This window comes from Oratosquilla oratoria, chromosome 4 (assembly GCF_046742065.1).
Source record: "Oratosquilla oratoria isolate Oo_2021 chromosome 4, ASM4674206v1, whole genome shotgun sequence".
Taxonomy (NCBI): Eukaryota; Metazoa; Arthropoda; class Malacostraca; order Stomatopoda; family Squillidae; genus Oratosquilla; species Oratosquilla oratoria.
Genome location: NC_134780.1, coordinates 32,167,523 through 32,187,922, shown reverse-complemented (window position 1 = coordinate 32,187,922; position 20,400 = coordinate 32,167,523). Strand labels below are relative to the sequence as shown.

The following is a 20,400-nucleotide window of genomic DNA, read 5'->3' as shown; positions in this document are numbered from 1 at the left end:
CTTGCTTATTTCATTAATAAACATCTTTTTAGCTTTTTTTTTTTTTTTAACTTAGTTATGGTATTTATAAGCCATGGAATCCTATTGACCAGAAAAGACTGCTTGCAAACGCTGGGGCGAGGCCCCCGTCTTAGTACGGCAGTCGGCAAGTTGCTTGGGGGTTCTGACCCAAGAAACAGAGTTAATCTCACATGTGACAACATATCCTTCAGCAGTGCAATGTCAATGTGAAGACGATGATCCTCCACACCATGAGAAGAATTCAAGACCTCCACCAAACTCTTGTTGTCAACTAAGCAGTGTACAGCTAAGGTCTGGTATTTGACAATGTCCCTAATAATCCGGCCAAAATAGGAAGCAGCCTCAGCACACTGAACGAGTGCCAAGGTCTCAGCAGACAATGTGGATTTCACCACTTGGTGCAATTTCCTCAATTGCCAATAAATCTGGCAGCTTTTTCCTTCCCCATCCCTGAGAAAAATCACATACTCCCTGGGAACAACCATCAGATAGGTTCCCAAAGGAAGCATCTGAGAAGCACTCAATTATACAGTCCTCCACAGCTGACAGCTTTCTAACCAGCAAGCAAAAATGGTCATCCACAACTCTGTTGCTAATCTTATTGAGTCTCACAGCATTATCCACTGTGGGATTTCTACAATGTCTACTCAGTTCACACATATCAAAGGCAATGTCAGGACTCATTTGTGTAGTTATACAGCTCAGCTGACCAATCAGAGCACGGAATTCCTTCTTCTCACTGTCTGACAGTTCAATGGACTTAGCTGCCAATCTGTGACATCCCAAACTCAGTGGTGTGAGCAGATTGCCAGAGCTATATTGGCCAACCATTATATCTTTGGCTGTAGTGCCCACTTCCAAACCTATGTACTTGAAGGTAGATGATGCCATGCTCCCAATACAAAACTCGCCTTGAAGAACATCAATAACCTTCTCCTGGAACACACCAGTGCCCATCCAGAGAAAATCATCCACATATCCACATATGATACCATGAAATTCACCACCATAATACCCAGAAAACAAGGATGGTTCAAGTGGACACACCTCAGCTGACAGACTGTAGCTGACTCTTGACACACAAGTACCACATTCTCACTGCATCACATAGACCGTACACCATCTTTTTCAGTCTCCAAAGCTGTAGTTGCCTTGAAGGTAAGCTGACTTCACATCCAGGCTATGACACTCCCAACCAAATGCAGAAGTCATTGCTAGAGCTAATCAGATAGATTCTTTAGAACAAGCTGGGGAGTTTCATAAAGCTGGATGTGTCCTCCTCAAAGTCCATTGCTACAAGGCATGCCTTGATTATAGCGCTTCCATCTTTCACCCTTTCTCTGGTAACCCACTGCACAAATTATAAATTCCTGTCCTCTGTCCACCTCAATTTATTTATTTTTTTTTTTTTTCAATTTTTGTACTTCCAACTCCTTTGTTTTTATCATTTCTTCATTTGAGTAAAATACAAACATCTCCACTTCATCAGGAACTGCTTCCAATTCTCAAACTTCAAAAAAATTTACACTCTCTACAGTACACTGCCATCAGAATCTTTTTGGAAGTTGGGCCAATTTTTATATTTTCCTTTAGCTTTATCCCCTCTGCTCACTATTCTTCCAGACATCTGCTCACCAGTTTTTTCATTCAGTCCTTGGATCCTTTACCCCACTAACAGTTTAAATGGTCTTGTTTCTCTTCGAGAGTTCTCTGGAGTTGCTTACAATATCATTTTGTCCTTGCTGTACCTCCTGTACCTCACCACCATCTTCCACTTCCTCAGAATTTTCAGATGTTGATGCAGATGAAGCAAACCCCCACTGAATTCTCATCCACCTTCTTCTGATCACATATGCCTTCCATATTCCTCAATACCTCCCAAGTGCCAATGGATGATCTACCACAAGTCTGAGGACAATCTGTTTGTGACCTCAAGGGAAGTTTAGTTAATCAGCAAATATGGGTTGTGACATAAAGAACACCATAATGAACCAGAACCTGCTTGCCATCCCTGCCAATACCTATCCCCAGACCACGCCACCAATGATCACGATCATGCTTAAAGTACACTTCATCGCCATTGTGAAGGTCACTCATTCTGTTACGCACACATTATGACACAAGATTCTTGATCATTTCACTAGATTTGTTCTTTAGGTGCTCCCTTCGAGCCGAGTGCAGAACATTCAAGCTTTGTTGTACAATATCTGAGCCAGAAACTAACTGTTGAGCAGGCAAGGAGCGACTGGTGACAGAAGGCACTGCAGAATTGTAACCAAACACTAATTGGTTTGGGCTAAAAGACCAGAGTTATTCGCCAATGCATAATGGGCTGACATCACCCAACCAAGGCTACATCGATATTACACTTCATATCCTCAAGCACTTTTTGCACTGTCACCAATTATAGCAATCAATCATTCACATGTGCCATTGCTCCACAGATTTTCTGTAGCAATGGTTAAAATTTTAACACCAAAACAGACTGCCAAGCTCTCTCATATCACTATTACTAAATTCAGGTTCACTGTCAGAGAGAAGTTTCCTCGGAGCACCAAACAATGAAATCCAATTTCTGAAGACACTGCCAACCACTATCTTAGCAGACTTGTTGGTGATGGCTGATGACAAGAAACAGATGTTGCCATACCTATTTCAGATCCATTACAATTACTTCATTAAATTTCTCTGCCATCTGCACACTAACAACTGGTTTTGGGCATTTATATTTCATACACACTTCACAATTTTCAGTACACTTCTAATTTGTTTCTCCATGTCCCTCTCCAACATAGTATTTTGCAGCATCCTTATTAGTTTCTCCGCACCCGGAGGGCCAAATTGACAATGAAGTTTTAAAGCAGTTTTACTGCTATCCAGTGAAGCCAGCAACATAATCTGGATCCCTGGTTCTAGTCACAAGAACAGTGGCAACATTTAGTGACCTGACAATGTTACCTTCCACTTCATGGTATTATTTTAGTTGTGCACACCTATGTGATAGCATTAGAAAAGAGGGGAATGGAATGTCTGTTGAGGAAGGAAGGGAGAGGGACGGAAGACAGAGGTGAGTGGAGAATGGTTGTATATGGATGATGTTGTGACTGCATGAGGAGAAATGGGCGGGGGGTGGGGGGTGGGGTAGTATGTGTGAGTAAATTTTGACGCAGCCCGAAGGGATTTTCTCCCCGTCCTCGCCTTATATGCAAAGGGGGACGGAGAGGGGGGTCGCCGATTAAATGAAGCGGCCTTGCTGTGGATGTACTGTGTCTTACGACACTGCTTCTGACCCAGGGCGGGTGGGCCGGGTGCCGGGATGACCCGTCATCGCGGAGGTGCTCAGGTGAGAGGAAGGGTGGGAGGGGGTGTGGAGTGTATTTGGGGATGTAATGGGTGGGAAGTGTTTTTGTGCCTTTCCTTTTTGGCTACCTCCCTTGGAAGGGGCCTTGGTATATGTATGTATGTATGTAAATTATAATACATGAACGTAATATGTTATTTTCTTGGTGGAAAAAAAAAAAAAACCTTGCTACAAGCAAATTTACTAATGAATTAAGCTACTAGGATATAGTACGGTTGCCATGCCAGTCCAGTCACTATCAAAAGACGGCTTTCATGTTGTGGACCAGGTGTTCTCCAACTCCATGTGACGTTAATAAGCACTGATACAAAGAATAGGGCTTCCTTGGACTTTGAGAGTACACGGGGTTCTGCCACCATCTTTTAATTGCCTGAGGTACAATAATATAGGCCATAAGTATCCATGATGACGACGACCCAGATGATCTTAGAATTTGAGGTACTGAATTACTAAACATTGGTTAGTTTATGTAGGTTAGGTTAAAATAGACTATCATCCTTTCATTTCTTTGAGCTTGGCACCTATCAGAACGAACATGGTGTATAATTCAATTACCGTGACTTTGTTTGTTAGAAAATAGGTTTTAGAAACTTTTTTATTATTGATTTCCACCAAGAAAACAGCATATTACATTGATCTATTATGATTTATAAAATTAGTAATTCAATTTCTGTGGCTATATCGCATAGGTGTGCACAACTAAAATTTTACCATCTTCACCCATCTATTCATAATCTTCATGGAATCCTTACCAAAATCAAGGGTATTAGTTGTGCACACCTATGAGATATAGCATTAGAAAATTAAATATTAATTTTGTAAATTATAATACATGAATGTAATATGCAATTTTCTTGGTGGAAATAAAAATAAAAAAAACCTTGCTACAAGCAAATTTACTAATGAACGAAGCCGCTAGGATATGATACAGACACCATGCCAGTCCAGTCACTATCAAATGACGGCTTTCATGTTGTGGACCAGGTGTTCTCCAACTCCAGGTGATGTTAATAAGCACTGTTACAAAGACAATAGGGCTTCCTTGGACTTTATGAGAGAACACGGGGTTCTGCCATCATCTGTTAATTGCCCGAGGTACAATAATAATCAGGCTGTCTGCATCCGCGATGATGATGACCCGGATGATCTTTAGAATTTGAGGTACCAAATTACTAAACACTGGTTAGGTGAGAATAGACTATCATTCTTTCATTTCTTCAACCTCGGCACCTATCAAAACAAACATGGCATATCATTCAACTGCTGCAATTTAGTTTGTTAGAAAACAGGTTTTAGCAACTTTTTTGTTATTGATATCCGCCAAGAAAATCGCTCATTATGTTGATCTATTATAATTTACAAAATTCATTTTCTACTGCTATGTCGCGTAGGTGTGCACAACTAGAATTTTACCCATACGTATCAGAAGCGGAAGATTACACTCAACAACATTGGTTTACAGTTGCGATCTCACACCTCCAATCCAACATGGAAATACTACATGCTTAATGGATCTATAGCTTACACCATCACCAAACATAAATGTACAGCTAGATTTTTCTTCTCTCACCATGGCCAACTCTTCATCACACAGGTTGTTCAAGTAATTATTCAACCACTCTTGAACGCTGACTATAGTTGAACAACCATACATACATACATATACCAAGGCTTTTTCCCCCTTACAAGGGAGGTAGCCAAAAAGGAAAAGGCATAAAATCATTCCCACCCATTCCATCTACTCCCAGACCCTCTTATGCCTTTACTTTTTTGTTTAGGAATGTCCTCTGTGGGGCTACAAGGAGAAGGATGCCTAGTCCCACTCCCCGTCCCTTTCTTCTCGCCTCTTATGTTCCAAGTGGAAAAACTTGGTGGCAGTATTCTTTTCCCCCACCACAGGGAATTCCCCCTCAGCAGAAGATGAATACTCAGAGAAATGGTACAGGACAGTAGCAAGGGGTTGGAGGACAGCATAATGGAGGGACAGTCATAGTATAAAAGTGTCATCATTTCTCTATGAAGAGTTTTCCTTGATCATAGACAAAATGATGTGTGGCTCTGAAGGGGTGCCCCATATAGACCCTAAAGTATCAACTGCATGCTACTTTGCCACAATAACAAGCAGCCAATACCCCAGACATGGAGTTGAACAACCGGTATCCAAAATACCACAATTTCAAGACTCCTTAACCAAACACATAATCTTAGTTTGACATTTTCATCACTGGTATATCCAACAAATAATGACATATTGCACTTCTAAGCTACCAGAAGAGGCTGGACGACCGTGTTGTGAACAGCTGCCCAGGATGTAACACTTCACCCCATACCATACAACACATAATGGAAGACTGCATTATACACAATCATGCACGCAAACAACACAACATACACTCTATAAAGGATTTGTGGGAAAACCCAGTTTCGGCTGTGGCCTTCCTTGAGGAGACGGGACTGCTCGGACAGACAGTCTAGGGAACGACAACAACAACAACAAATAATGACATTTGTGTCATATGTTCCTCAGCATTACCACCCGTATCTAATACACCAATACCCCTAGATGACACTATTATTCTCATACAAATGCAGACAATATCAAGCCCAATGGTAACGTGAATCGCATATTACACATCGTGAAACTTGACCATCACAACCCAGAGGATTGAGTCATCAATTAGTCCCTTGATCACACAAGTCAACTTGTGTCGACCTTGCTGTTCCTGTTCCTCTTCTTTGAAATCTTTATCTATGTGATGATCTTTGTGGTCGCTGACCATAGGTACCATAATAGACCTCTTTATTATCACCCCAAGAAACAAGTTCAGCTTTAATCCTTGAGGGACACACTGCACCTATAACTCCTGAGTTGAGTGCACACTCAATTGCTGACCAAGGACATGTTGTAAAGTAGATTTCATATTAGTTGTTTTTGGATATCTCTGCCATCGCAATTTGAGTCTCGCATTCAGCCAAATTGCTTGAAGCAAGAAGCATAAAAACCATCACAGAGTCCAGCAGTATCATTCCCTCCTGTGTAAACTTAAAGTATCTATGTTCAAACTCGTTCACATATTCATTAATATTCTTGTTTCTTCTGAAATTATACAAATTATGAAATGCTACAAATTGACATAAACCTTTATCAGGCAAGAACAATGTGTCCAGTTTCTCAATAATGCTCTTTACACCCTTTTCACTCATCAGAACTGTTAATTCAATTTCAGAAGACACAGTCCTAGCCCGACCAGTTAATGACAAGTGTATAGTCAATACCTGCTTATCTTTAGCTAAATCAGTTAATTCACTTCATATGCTTATATCCTTTTTCCAATTTTCATATTCAGATTCATTATCAAACTTAGGAGGGCACTTTGAAGAGGCCATTGTCACGCTCTTCTACCAATATTAGCTCCAATCCAGTCTTTTCTCCAACCCTGCTCCGGTCATCTCTTCCTTTACACTGGGGACCCAGCACTCTACATAGCAGCTCAACAATATTGTCACCTGGTGTTTATTCACTGAACCACACAAAAATTCAATATGGCTGCCTACAGCCAAATGACAACAAATGAACACTCCAACAAGTATGATACATTTTTTTACATGGTCATGCTTGTGTTGTGTGGTTAGAAATTGTATGGGATTAAGGGTTCTTGTGTGTAACTGTGTGCCTATCATTTTTATGTACTGCTCAATGGAGAGGATTTTGATTTCTGAATATAGATGTTTTATTGGGGTGGTTTTAGTGCATCTGGTTATTATTCTTAAAGCTTTGTTTTGTGTTTGTAGGAAGTCTTTGTTTTCCTGATGGTAGGGAACCATGCCAGGAAGGTGTAGTAGTGTGTGGTTTGTATGAACTGTTCATATACTGTTGTTGTGCTCCTTTCTGTTCCTCAAACTTCTGTTTTAGTTTTTTTTGCTAGTTTTTACTGTCTTCAGAAGGATTCAGGTCATCTGCAAAAGAGACCAGGGGCAATGGATTGATTTCAAAGTCTTGTCCTTGATGTGTGGCCTGAAGGACATGTGTATCAAAAGCAAGACCTAGGGCTTTTTTGGCTTTTGGTTAATGGTTATCTAGTGTGAGCCATGTCACCATTGGTTTCTGAGGGAAAGTTGTTATCCCCTTTTGTTTCAGTCACTGTTCCAGTTTCTTGAAGTGTACTTGAATGTTTTTGGCAGCTGTTTTGTAGTTGCTGTGTTGGGCTGCAGTGATCAGGTCATATGCATGGGTGAGAGCTTTGATGTTATGCTCTTGATTTAGACTGGGAAGCTCAGTTTCTGGTGAGGGTAATTATTATGGGAGATAGTACACATTAGGGGACTCCATTGTATAATCTTTAAATCACCAATAGTTGTTTTTTATGGGATACTGTACACTAAATATAATGATATGGCTAGACTGGTTAAAAAGAACATGCACACAGCAAAAAGTGTACAGAAAACATCAGGTCACCATTACCAGTGTAAAATTCAAATGGGGAGTGTTACTAGTAGAGTTCCCCAGTGCTCAGTTTTGGGTCCCTTATTGTTCATTATGTACATAAATGACTTGGACAATGGGATTATTAGTAATTTTGCAGACAGTACTAAAATAGTATGCCAAATTATATTGGGAGAAGATGCCAGGATACTGCAGGAAGATCTTAAGAAATTATTCACATGGTGAAATGGCAAATAGACTTCAATATCTCAAAGTGCAGTGTTAAATGTAGGTGTACACAACCCAGAAAGTAGATATAACATCTTTTTAGGGAAAACTGAGTTGAGAGACTTGGGAGTACTAGTAAGTTCTGACATTAAATCCAGGAAACGGTGTATTAGCACCAGGAATAGAGCTAAGAGAACATTAGGTTTCATTGCCAGGATGGTTGCAAATAAAAATGTAGAGGTTGTTATCAATTTATCTGGCATTATTAGACCCATCCTTGACAATGTGGTACAGTGTTGGTCTCTGTCCTGTAGAATGGAGATAAACTCACTTGAATCAATACAGAAGAGAATGACCAAAATTATACATAGGCTCAGAAATTTACCTTATGAGGACAGGCTAAGGGACCTTAATTTGTACTCTCTCAAAAGACATAGTGTGGGGCAATCTAATAGAGGTGTTCAAGTTGATCAAGGGCTTTAACAAGGGTGATACAGACAAGGTCATCATATTAAGACAACTGGGCAGGACTCATTGCAATATATTCAAATTGGACAAGTTTAGATTTAAGAAGGAAATAAGCAAGTATTAAGAGAAAGATAAATTTATGCGTGGGGATGATAGGTGATAATGGACATGGAACCGCCAAGTGTAGGCCTTTGTTCTTTTGCAGTCTCCTTCTTTCTTATATTCTTATAATCACTTTCTCCATCCATGAAGCTTGCAAGTCATTTCTTATTCTTGTGGTTGTCAGTCTATTATCATTTTTAATAGGCTGTCTTGGAACTATCAAAAATCATATTTATGTTGCCACCATTATAGTTGGTGATGTACAGGGGAAGATGAAATCAAAAGTAATACTATATATTACTACAATAAATGTTCATGAAGTTGTTTGGGTTTAACAGTTTTATTGGATGTTATTGGCTCTTTTTACAGGCATACAACTTCCACATCAATGGTGTATTCCACTGCACTGTTCGCTACAGACAGTTGCACAGTTTGCACGAGCAGTTAAAACGAGAGCTTGGGGCATCAACACTCCCAACCTTTCCACCAAAGAAGATTCTCTCTCTTTCTCCAGCACAGACAGAGGAGCGTAGGTCAAGTCTTGAAAGATATATTCAGCTTTGTAAGTACTATAATTAAATTTTGAGCTTGTATGTAATTGTTAAGTGTGCTGCAGATGTGTAGAATAGGAAGAAGTCTGTTGGAAGGTGGTCAAAAGTATTAGGACATATGCGAGTGTCAGAAATGGAAAGAGTGAATGGTTTGAGGTAGATTTAGAGTTGTCAGGGATGTGTGATGTCACCATGGTTGTTCAACAAAGGGGTTGGGTGATAACAAAAGAAAAAATTAAAAGATTTATTGAAAAATTAAATTTTAATAAAACACCAGGGCCTGATGGTTGGCATCCAAGAATCTTGAAAAAAAAAATGAAAAATTAGATTGTTGTTCCATTAGAAATCTTGAAAAAAAAAATTACTCGTATTCAGAGATATGCCAAGAGAATGGAAGTCGGCTAATGTTACTCCCATATTCAAAAAGGGTGACAAAAAGAAACCAATGAACTACAGGCCTGTAAGCTTAACCTCAATAGTAGGAAAAATTATGTAAACTATCATCAGAGATGCTATCAAACACCATTTAGAAAGTAACTGTTTAATAAATGATAGTCAGCATGGATTCAGATGGAAACATTCTAGTATGACTCACCTACTTGAATTCTATAATACGTTCATCTCAAATTATGACAAAAGAAACAATATACATACATACATATACCAAGGCTTTTTCCCTCTTACAAGGGAGGTAACCAAAAAGGAAAATGCATATAGATTTCATATATCTGGACTTAGAGAAGGCTTTTGATACCATCCCACACAAAAGTGCTGAATGGCCTCCTGGCTCCGGTGCTTGGCCTTCAAGCCAAAAATTTCATAAATCAATCAACCATCCCATACAAAAGACTACTTGCTAAATTAGCTTCACATGGAGTAAATGGTAGTTTATTAAGCTGGACAAGTAATTGGTTAAACAAACTGATAATTGTTCTAAATGGCAAAACTTCTAAATGGAAAAATGTTATGAGTGGAGTTCTTCATGGTTCCATTCATGGCCCACTTCTATTCATAGTATATAAAAATTACATAGACTATGGACTGAAATCTATCATCTCCAAATCTGCTGATGATACAAAAATGTGTGGATTGGCAAATGATCACTAGAACCAATTAGATATTCAGCAATGGTCTGAAAAGTGGCTAATGTAAGGTTACACACATAGGTAAGAATAACAATAAGTATTATAAATTATTTGAAAATTCATTAATAAAAGTGGATAGTGAAAAGGATCTCTGCATAATTATTAGTAATGATCTCATATCATCCAAGAAGTGTATTTTTGCCTCAGAGAAAACAAATAAGATTTTAGGACTGATTGCATGATCTTTTGAATTTAAAAATCCATCTGTCATTAACAAGGTATATAAATCATTAGTTCATCCACATTTAGAATATACTGTTTCTATGTGGTCACTAAATCTCATTAAAGACATTGACAGATTTGAAGAACTACAATGGTGAGCCACAAAACTGATTCCAAACATCAAAAATAAATCATAACTAAAACATATTAATCCATTTTCCATAAAAAATAGAATCAGGGATGATATGATACATGTCTTTTAGATTTTCTATGGAATTAACAACATCAAAAAGGACAAAGTTCTCACAATATGAATTAGACAAAGAAATAATGGTCTCAAACTGTCAGGAAGTAGATTTAATTTGGAAGTGGGTAGAAACAACTTCACCAACCATGTAGTAAATGAATGGAATAAACTTCCTGCAGAGGCAGTGCAATGTAGTACAGTTTGAAGTTTTAAGATTCATTTAGATAAGCACCTAAGCAATATGCTGTAATGCCTGCCATTTATTTTATTTGTTATTATTTATCTGTTTATTTTTCATTATTTATTATTTATAATTTTTATGATTTGTTTGTTATTTATCATTATCTATTTTTTTTTATATTATTATTATTACATACATATATACATATACCAAGGCTTTTTCCCCCTTACAAGGGAGGTAACCAAAAAGAAAAAGGTATAAAATCATTTCCACCCATTCCATCCCTAAATACACTCCACTCCCCTCCACTCTCCCTCTTATCTTAGCACCTCCTGGATGACGGGTCATCCCTGCACCTTTTCCACTGCCCTGGGTCAGAGGCAGTGTTGCACATCCACAGCAAGGCCACTTCATTAAATCATGGACCCCCCCCCCCTCTCCGTCCCCCCATGCTTTAAAGGAGAAGACAGGGAGAAATCCCTTTGTTATTATTACTTTATTATTATTATTATTTATTTATTATTTCGCAGCCCGAAGGGATTTCTCCCCATTTTCTCCTTTTATGCATGGGGGGACGGAGAGGGGGGGTCGCCGATTTAATGAAGCGGCCTTGCTGTGGATGTGCTGTGTCTTGCGACACTGCTTCTGACCCAGGGCAGTGGACAAGGTGCAGGGATGACCCGTCATCCAGGAGGTGCTAAGATAAGAGGGAGGGTGGAGGGGTGTGGAGTGTATTCAGGGATGGAATGGGTGGGAATGATTTTATGCCTTTTCCTTTTTGGCTACCTCCCTTGTAAGGGGGGAAAAGCCTTGGTATATGTATGTATGTATGTATGTATTTATTATTGTTATTTTTATATTTATTTATTTATATTGCATCCGACCTACTTATGGACTAAAAGGTCTCTTGTCAGCATGCTCTCCCTTTGTAATCCTTTGTAAATGTGGTTAATGTAAAAGTGCCAGGCAAAGGTTTGAAGTTGGTATCAGGGTGGAGGGATATGAGAGATGAACCAGATGTTATTTGCAAATGACAATGTTCTTCTATCTGAAACTGAGTAGAGGTGGAAGTGTTTAGAAGGTTGTGTGAGAGAAGAAAGTTGTGAGTGTATGTGGGCAAAAGTAAAATGGTGATACTTGTATATAGCAGTGGACAGAGGAGTGGATTAGTGAATTATAGAGTAAAGGAACCAAATTAATGTCTTGAGGAATGAAAAAGTGTTACAAGAAATAGGTATTTAAGGATGAATGCAAAGAGAGGGTTGTATGGAATGATTGTACCCATGGCACTGTATGAAGCAGAGGCCAAAGTTCTACTGGGCATACTCTTGAAAAATAGGCCTGTTTCATTTGCATTATAGATTTAGCATGGCAGTAGACCATGCTCATCATTGAAGTCTGAAAATGTCTGGCTGTATCTTTTGGCAGCACCAACATTGGCAGACTGAGTTTCACCACTCACATCCAGCTGCATGATGCCATGCCATTGTTTAAAGTTCCTTAGTCAACCATCCAAGAAGGTATATGGTTATGTTATTTTCATGTTTTCATTGAATATCTTGGCTTTCTCTATTATCAATGGACTTGTTGCAGGCAGTCCTTCTGAACACAAATCACTTGTATAGCACTTCAGATTCAATCGGCATGGGTTTTTTCATTGCTTTCCACTCAGTTGATGAACCACTCTATCCTTCGGACAAATTTACACAGTTCACATTCTTTTTCTTTTGTATGTCATAAATATTGGAAAAACTCACATTGAACTCTTCCATTAATTTCTCTTTTTAAAAAACACCAGCTTCCATTTTTTTTTCAATAGCACATTATGAAATTGCTTCCTTATCACAGAAAAATGCTGTCCACTTGTAGAAGCCATTTTCAGTGTTTAGAAACCAAAAAATTCATATGAGCTCACCATGCTTTCAAGAGTTACCACTCACAATAGAGTTGGTTGCACTATTATCACCATCTCATCCATGAGTTTTGGGAGAGTAAAGCATGTGATGTCACAGCTGTAACTTGGCTGATGGTAAAGGTGCCTATTTCAAAACACCCATGTCCCTCTACCTTTTGGGAAAAGTGCCAAAATGCTAGGAAACTCTTGAAATTAGGCTATATGTCAAAAGTGCTGAAACATTGGATGCTGAAAGAATGGATTTTTACTATATTAGGAAGTGGTCTTAAGGGAGGTCATTGATATATCTGCAGAAGTAGATTGTTATCTTGAGGAGGTGTTATCTTGAGAAGGTTGTCAAGTGAGGGTTGCTAGAATTTAATGTTTAGGTTGGGGAGTTGTTCTAGTATTTTGTTTCCACACTGGTCAGTTGTTTGTGTGTTTAATTAGATTTGGTGGTGTGCAGTCACATCACCTAGCAATATTCGGTTTATTGGTGAGCTAAGAGTGTTGAAAGTAGTGGTGGATATAGTGAACTTGAGAGGAAGACAGAATGAGATGGGTGGATGGGGTGAAGGGGTTACTGGGTAAAAGGGTCTGTTAACCTTTTTACTGTGGGTCAAAGGTCTGTTGAACAGGGAAGGGACTAAGGATTAGGTAAGTGTGAATGGAGAATGGTCGTGAATGGGTAATAAATAGATGTGGCCTGAGGGGATTTCTCCTCATTTTCTCTATTTATGCATGAGGGGGTGAGTTAAAAGGGAAGAAGCTTTGGTTGGAGTTGTGGAATGTTGCTCCAGCAATTGATATGGGAGGCCGTATGTAGATATTTGTGATGTACTTTCTATTTACTTATTTATTTATTTACCTTTTTTTATATTGTCTTTGGATTGGGATTATTTGATATGTAGTGTCTGTTAATATTTGTTTGGTTTCATTTGCTTTGTTGTTGAAAGGTACTTTTATGCGTTGTGTTGTTTTCTCTGACTTGTGTATTCAATGAATGTGGGTTGTGTGGATTGTGGTGTTAGTGTACTTTCCAGCATTAGTGCTACATGGATTGTATTTATTTTGGAGTTGAAATAGCTATGTTTTTGCTGTTAATGTTTATGTTTAGAGTATGTTTTTGGGAGTGTGTGAAGTTCCAACTTTGTGTATTGGTTTGCATTGGTGAGTGTGGTGCATGTGAGGTGGACACATGTATAGCATATATTGAACTTGATAGATATTTGAGAGAAATTTATAGGTTTAGTGCATGTAGCACATGTGTATGGGTATGGGTTAGTTTCTGTGTCTAGCTAGAAGATGGTGTGAGAGGGCAGTCACTGGTGTGCTGATCTCGTGAAAGAAACAATGGAAGTATAAAAGATGTGTTGGTAGGGGATTAAAAGAAAAGAAAATAGTGTCATGGTCCAATTAGGAGACCAGGTTCCAGCCCTGTGGGGATGCTGAAACATCTTGTAAGGGAATGGCTTTGGGTCCTCACTGAGGTATTATTTCCTTCATTGATTTTCTGTCCTTGGTATTGCAGCTTCTTGAAGGAATCTAGTGTTAGCACTTCTGAAGTAGAAAAAAAACATCCACTAATTCATTTCCATCAAGTCATTTTTTGTGAGTGATTTAGAGTAAGGGGTTATCACAGAGGTGTTGAGGAATTTTCTTTTACAATTTTATGGTTATGGCTTTCCATTGTGTATAGTGAACAATGTTTTAAAATTCATTTAATTATTATTGTCAGGCAAGGTATTTTCATGATTTCTAACAACTTTTACAGTAAGTCAAGATCCTCGCGTGCTCAACAATGATGTGTTCAATGGGTTCCTTGTGTCGGCACAAAATGAGACACAACGTTCAGGGGGTCCTGAGGAGGTAATGCTTGATGTGTTCCTCATGAATGGACAAAAGATTACACTTAAAGTTCCTGCCACCCTGCAGACTGATGATGTTCTTGAGGTAAGTAATGTTTTGATCAAATTATTTAGGTTCCAGATTGCCATTCCTTTCACCATAGCTTCATATACATATATTAATTCCATATATATACATACATTTATATATATATATATATATATATATATATATATATATATATATATATATATATATATATGTGTGTGTGTGTGTTTGTGTTTTTACCTACCTAGTTGTATTTACCTAGTTGTATTTTACGGGAAGGGGAGCTATGCTCGTGGTGTCCCGTCTTTGTATCTCATTTTATCTAAACTATTTTTGAATTCATGTATTGTTTTTGCACACACTACTTTCTCATCTAACTTGTTCCAACTGTCTATTACTCTGTGAGGAAAGCTGTTCTTTCTCAGATCTCTTCTATAGCTGTCTTTCTTGATTTTCTTTCCGTGTCCTCTTGTATTTCTATCATCCCATTTTATTAGATCCTCTCTATCAATAATTTCTATGCCTTTCATGATTCTGTAAATAGCTATCAAATCTCCTCTCTCTCTTCTTTGATCTAGTGTCTGTAGCTCAAGTTTTTCTAGTCTCTCTTCATATGATAGTTTTGAGAGTGTTGGTGCCAATTTTGTAATTGCTCTTTGTATTCTTTCAAGTTTTGTTATACATTTTTTTGTACTTGGTGACCATATCATTGCTGCATATTCCAATCTTGGTCTTATCAAAGTGATTAGTATTTTCTTCACCATTTCTTCATCTAGGTATGTAAAAGCCACTTTGATTGTTCTTATTAGATTATAAGTTTCACCAAAAATCTTATTTGTTTGTTTCTCACGTGACATATTATTCATAACAATGACTCCCAGGTCCTTCTCATTTTCAACTTTTTTTTTAATACTTTCTTCCAATTTATATGATCATGTTATTCTGTTTTTGCTTTTTCCAAATTCCATTATACTACACTTTTTAGTATTGAACTCATTATACTACACTTTTTAGTATTGAACTAAAAAGTGTAGTATAATGGAATTTGGAAAAAGCAAAAACAGAATAACAGGATCATATAAATTGGGAGAAGAAAGTATAAAAAGAAAGTTGAAAATGAGAAGGACCTGGGAGTCATTGTTATGAATAATATGTCACCTGAGAAACAAACAAATAAGATTTTTGGTGAAACTTATAATTCAATAAGAACAATCAAAGTGGCATTTACATACCTGGATGAAGAAATGGTGAAGAAAATACTAAGCACTGATAAGACCAAGATTGGAATATGCAGCAACGATAATATCAACCACATCCAACTCCATTCCCAGACTTTATTTAGATCACTCTGTAGTGATTCACAATCTTCTTCTGTGTTCACTTTTTTTTTAATAGTTTTGCATCATCTGCAAAGAAGCTCATATAACTTTCAATTTCTTCATCCATATCATTAATATATATAGCAAACTTTATTGGGGCCAAAACTGTTCCTTGTGGAACACCACTTATTACTTCATCCCAATTTGAGTGTTTGTCTCTTATCACTACTCTCATTTTTCATTCTTGCAAAAAGTCTTCCATCCATTTAAGCAGTTTGCCCTGTATTCCTCCTTCGGTTTCTAATTTCTTAAGCAACTTCTTGTGTGGTACTTTGTGAAAAGCTTTTTTTAGGTCTAGAAATGCACAATCAGCCCATCCATCTCTTTCTTGTATTATATCTATTAGCCTTGAATAGAAACATATTAAATTGGTGACGCATGATCGTCCTTGTCTGAATCCAAATTGCCTTGGATTTAGCACTTTTTTTTTTTTTTTCTAAATATTTTACCCATCTACTTTTGACAATTCTTTCTCAAATTTTTGCTATTGTACTTGTTAGAGAGACTGGTCTATAGTTGGTAGGGTCTTCTTTATTTCCCCCTTTATATATAGGTACTATATTTGCTTTTTTCCAATCTCCTGGAACTTTTCCTTCTTTCAAGGAACTGTTTATTATGCTATGTATTTTGTCTGCCAGTTCATTCCTGCATTCTTTCAAAATCCAGTTTGCTATTTCATCTGGTCCATGCGATTTTCTGACATCAAGATTACTCAAGTGTTTCATTATTTCATTCTTTGTTACTTCTATTTCTTTCATAGGGGGGACTTTCTCTTTCCATTCAATCTCTTCAGGTTGTATGTTCTCCCTTGTAAACACTGATTTAACCCCTTCCATACGGTGCCGCACACGTAGGCGTCATGGGGAGCGAGTGTATTCGCGAGGCTGCCATATCGGCGTCTTGATTATATTTATTGTAGTCGCCCCTCCATAATGACATTCTTTCTAATTCTTTTGTAATCGCATTTTCTATGGTTATCAAAATTCACGGGTGAAGAGAGAACGATCGATATAAGCGGTGACTATATTTTATGATGCGAGTATTATTACGACACGTCGTACGGCTGGCATTGGCTGCTGCCACCGAGATCTAAGTCCATGACGCCTACGTGTGCGGCACCGTATGGAAGGGGTTAAAATGTTTGTTCATGATTTCTGCCATTTCTATTTCCTCTGTGTATTCAACTCCTCCTTGTTCTAATTTCTCTAAATCTTGTTTGTTTTTCAGTTTGTTGTTTACAAATCTGTAAAATAGTTTTGGTTGATCTTTACATTTTTCTATGACATCTTTTCCATATTTTCTTTTTTCGTCTCTGCACACTTGTACATATTCATTTCTATAAGTATATATTTTCCATTTTTCAGGTCTTGTATTTCTTCCATTTGGTCCAAGCTTTGTCTCTTTTGTCTTTTAACTCCCTACAACTTTTGTTTTACCAGCACTTTACATATTCTTTTCCTAGTTTTTGTCTTGGGACATACTTTTCCACTCCTTTTTTTATAAATTGTTGTCAAAATATTCCATTTCTCTTCTACTGTTGTTTCTTCTTTGTATATTCCTTCCCAGTTTTCTTTTAGAAAGAATTCTTTTATTTTATCAAAGTTTGTTTTTTCATACATCATTCTTCTTTTTCTATATTGTTTATATCTTTTCATGTATTTCTCCTCATTTAGTTCCAGTTCAATCAATATGTGGTCACTTTTACATATTGGTGTTTTATATTCAATCTTTTCCACTATTCTAGGTTCAGATGTGATTATTAGGTCTAGTCTCGATGGTTCTTCCTCATTTCTATACCTAGTGTTGTCCTGTATCCACTGTGTCATTGTATGGTCAATAATCATCTCGAGTAGAACATTTCCCCATGAGCCGTCTCCACCCTTTACTGTCATCTCTTCCCAGCAGACCTCTTTGCAATTAAAGTCGCCCATCATAACTTTTCTTCCTCCATCTTCCATTATCTTATTTAATGTTATCCTTGTGCAGGGATGACCCGTCATTCAGGAGGTGCTAAGATAAGAGGGAGGGTGGAGGGGTGTGGAGTGTATTCAGGGATGGAATGGGTGGGAATGATTTTATGCCTTTTTCTTTTTGGCTACCCCCCTTATAAGGGGGAAAAAGCCTTGGTATATGTATGTGTGTATGTATGTATCCTTGTGTCTTCTAACATACTTTTATGTTCACTCTCTTCCCACGAGGCTGTTTTTGGAGGCACATAATTTATCATGAACTTTCTGCTCTTCTTATCTCTGTCTTCCACTTCGATCATAATCATCTCTACTGTATTCTTTCCATATGTGACACACCTGACGTTTATATCCTTAGTCAGGAACATAACTCCACCCCTTTGTTTTGTCTCTCTGTTTCTAATCCAATAATTATATGCATCATGTCCTACACTGTTGGGTGGTAGTGGACCTTTTAATTTTGTTTCTACAATTCCCATTATGTCCGGTTCTTTTTCCTTCAGATAATCATTCATCTCATTCAATCCTGTTATTAATCCATCTATATTTGTGTAAGACACTTTTAGTTTTCTGCCACTTCCATTGTATTCTCTGTTTCCCTTTTGTTTTTCTCTAGTATGTCGTATTTCCTTACTTTCATATTCACTACTCTCCAATAGAATTTCTCTTTATCTGACTCTGTTCTGTTCTCGGTTTTTCCTTAGCTTCATGTCTTTTCTTTTTTTCCTCCTCTCCTCTTTATTCATTTCTCTTTTTATCCATACCTTTTTATATTGTTCACTTGCTGCTAGTTTCCCTGTTTTTGCTAAGATATTCTTTGCCGTTCTTTGTGACCTGAATTTAATCTTAATTGGTCTGGTCTTATCTGTACTATACTTTCCGAGACTATACATCTCTTCTATTTTTTTCATGATTTCAGGTTCGTCTTCCTGAACTAATTCTAGTAAACTGCTTACTTTTTCTTTTTCCTCATTCATTCTTGTGGTTCTATTTGGGTTATATTTCTCTTCCATTCCTAATATAGTTATACATTTCTTTTTATCTGCTAAGTCTCTTACTTTATTCACTTTAATAACTGAGTCTTCAGTTTGTTCTTTCATTTGCTGTTTAATTATGTCAGTAAATGCAACTCTACTGTTTTCTTGGATTTTTTTCCAACCATGTGCTTCTTTTGCTACGGCCTCTTTATTGTCTTTATTATTCCTCTTTAATTCCTCATTCTCCTCTTTTACTTCTTTTAACTGTCTTTTTAAATCTATTTCTTTAGTTAAGGTTTTGTTCACCTCTAGTTCTTCCAATTTTTCAATTTCCCTAGTGTCATCAGCTGACCTTTTGTTTACATTTTTTCTGCTGTCAGGGGGAGCCCGTTCATCTCCCTCCTCATTTTCTTCCATTTCCCTCAGTAATCCCTCCCCTTCTCCCCTTTCATTACCTTCTTACTACACCACGAGTTTTCCCCTTCCCTACAAATACAATAAAGTACTTCCTCGTAGTTGAGATCCACGAAAAATGCGTTTTTTTCCGGAGTTCCAATCCACGCCGTGAATCCGACGAAAGTGTGTGTGTGTGTGTGTGTATGTGTAGATTAAGAGAAACAAGTAAATGCCTGGGGGTATTAAAAAGTGTTGTGAGAAATAGGTAACTGGGATTGGATGCAAAAAGGAGATTACTTAATTAAGGATGTGATTGTGCCAATGGCACCATCTGTGGCAGAGACTTGGAATTTAACCATTTCAGTACGATGACACCAACGTAGGCATCATGAGGCACAAGTGGGTACACAAGGATGCCAGTGTCAGCGTCTTCATTATATTTTTATTTTTTTGTAGTTGTACATGAGTTACCCACAGATTCTGTGAACTGGGTTGATCATGTTTCCTGTGTTTATTATTACATACATATACCAAAGGCTTTTTCCCCCTATACAGGGGTAGCCAAAAAGAAAAATGCATAGAAACCACTCCCACCTATTCCATTCCCTACATATTCCAGTCCCCTCCACCCTCCTCCCTCCCTCTTATCTTGGCACCTCCTGGATGACGGGTCATCCCTGCATCCTGTCCACTGCCCTGGGTCAGAAGCAGTGTCGCAAGACACAGCACATCCACTGCAAGGCCACTTCATAAATTCGGCGACCCCCCCCTCTCCATCCCCTCATGCAGCGTCTTCATTATATTTTTATTTTTTTGTAGTTGTACATGAGTTATCCACAGATTCTGTGAACTGGGTTGATCATGTTTTCTGTGTTTATTATTACATACATATACCAAAGGCTTTTTCCCCCTATACAGGGGTAGCCAAAAAGAAAAATGCATAGAAACCACTCCCACCTATTCCATTCCCTACATATTCCAGTCCCCTCCACCCTCCTCCCT

At 37.9% G+C, this 20,400-nt stretch overlaps 1 protein-coding gene across 1 annotated transcript in view; it reads left to right on the top strand.

Moving 5' to 3' along the window:
- Positions 1 to 20,400, top strand: part of LOC143024743 (sorting nexin-17-like) — a 49,071-nt gene that overhangs the window by 11,043 nt on the left and 17,628 nt on the right. Inside the window, exons 2-3 of the mRNA XM_076183847.1 lie at positions 8,973 to 9,165; positions 14,558 to 14,736. Of these exons, the coding sequence (XP_076039962.1) occupies positions 8,973 to 9,165; positions 14,558 to 14,736 (372 nt within the window). The remainder of the gene's footprint in view (positions 1 to 8,972; positions 9,166 to 14,557; positions 14,737 to 20,400) is intronic.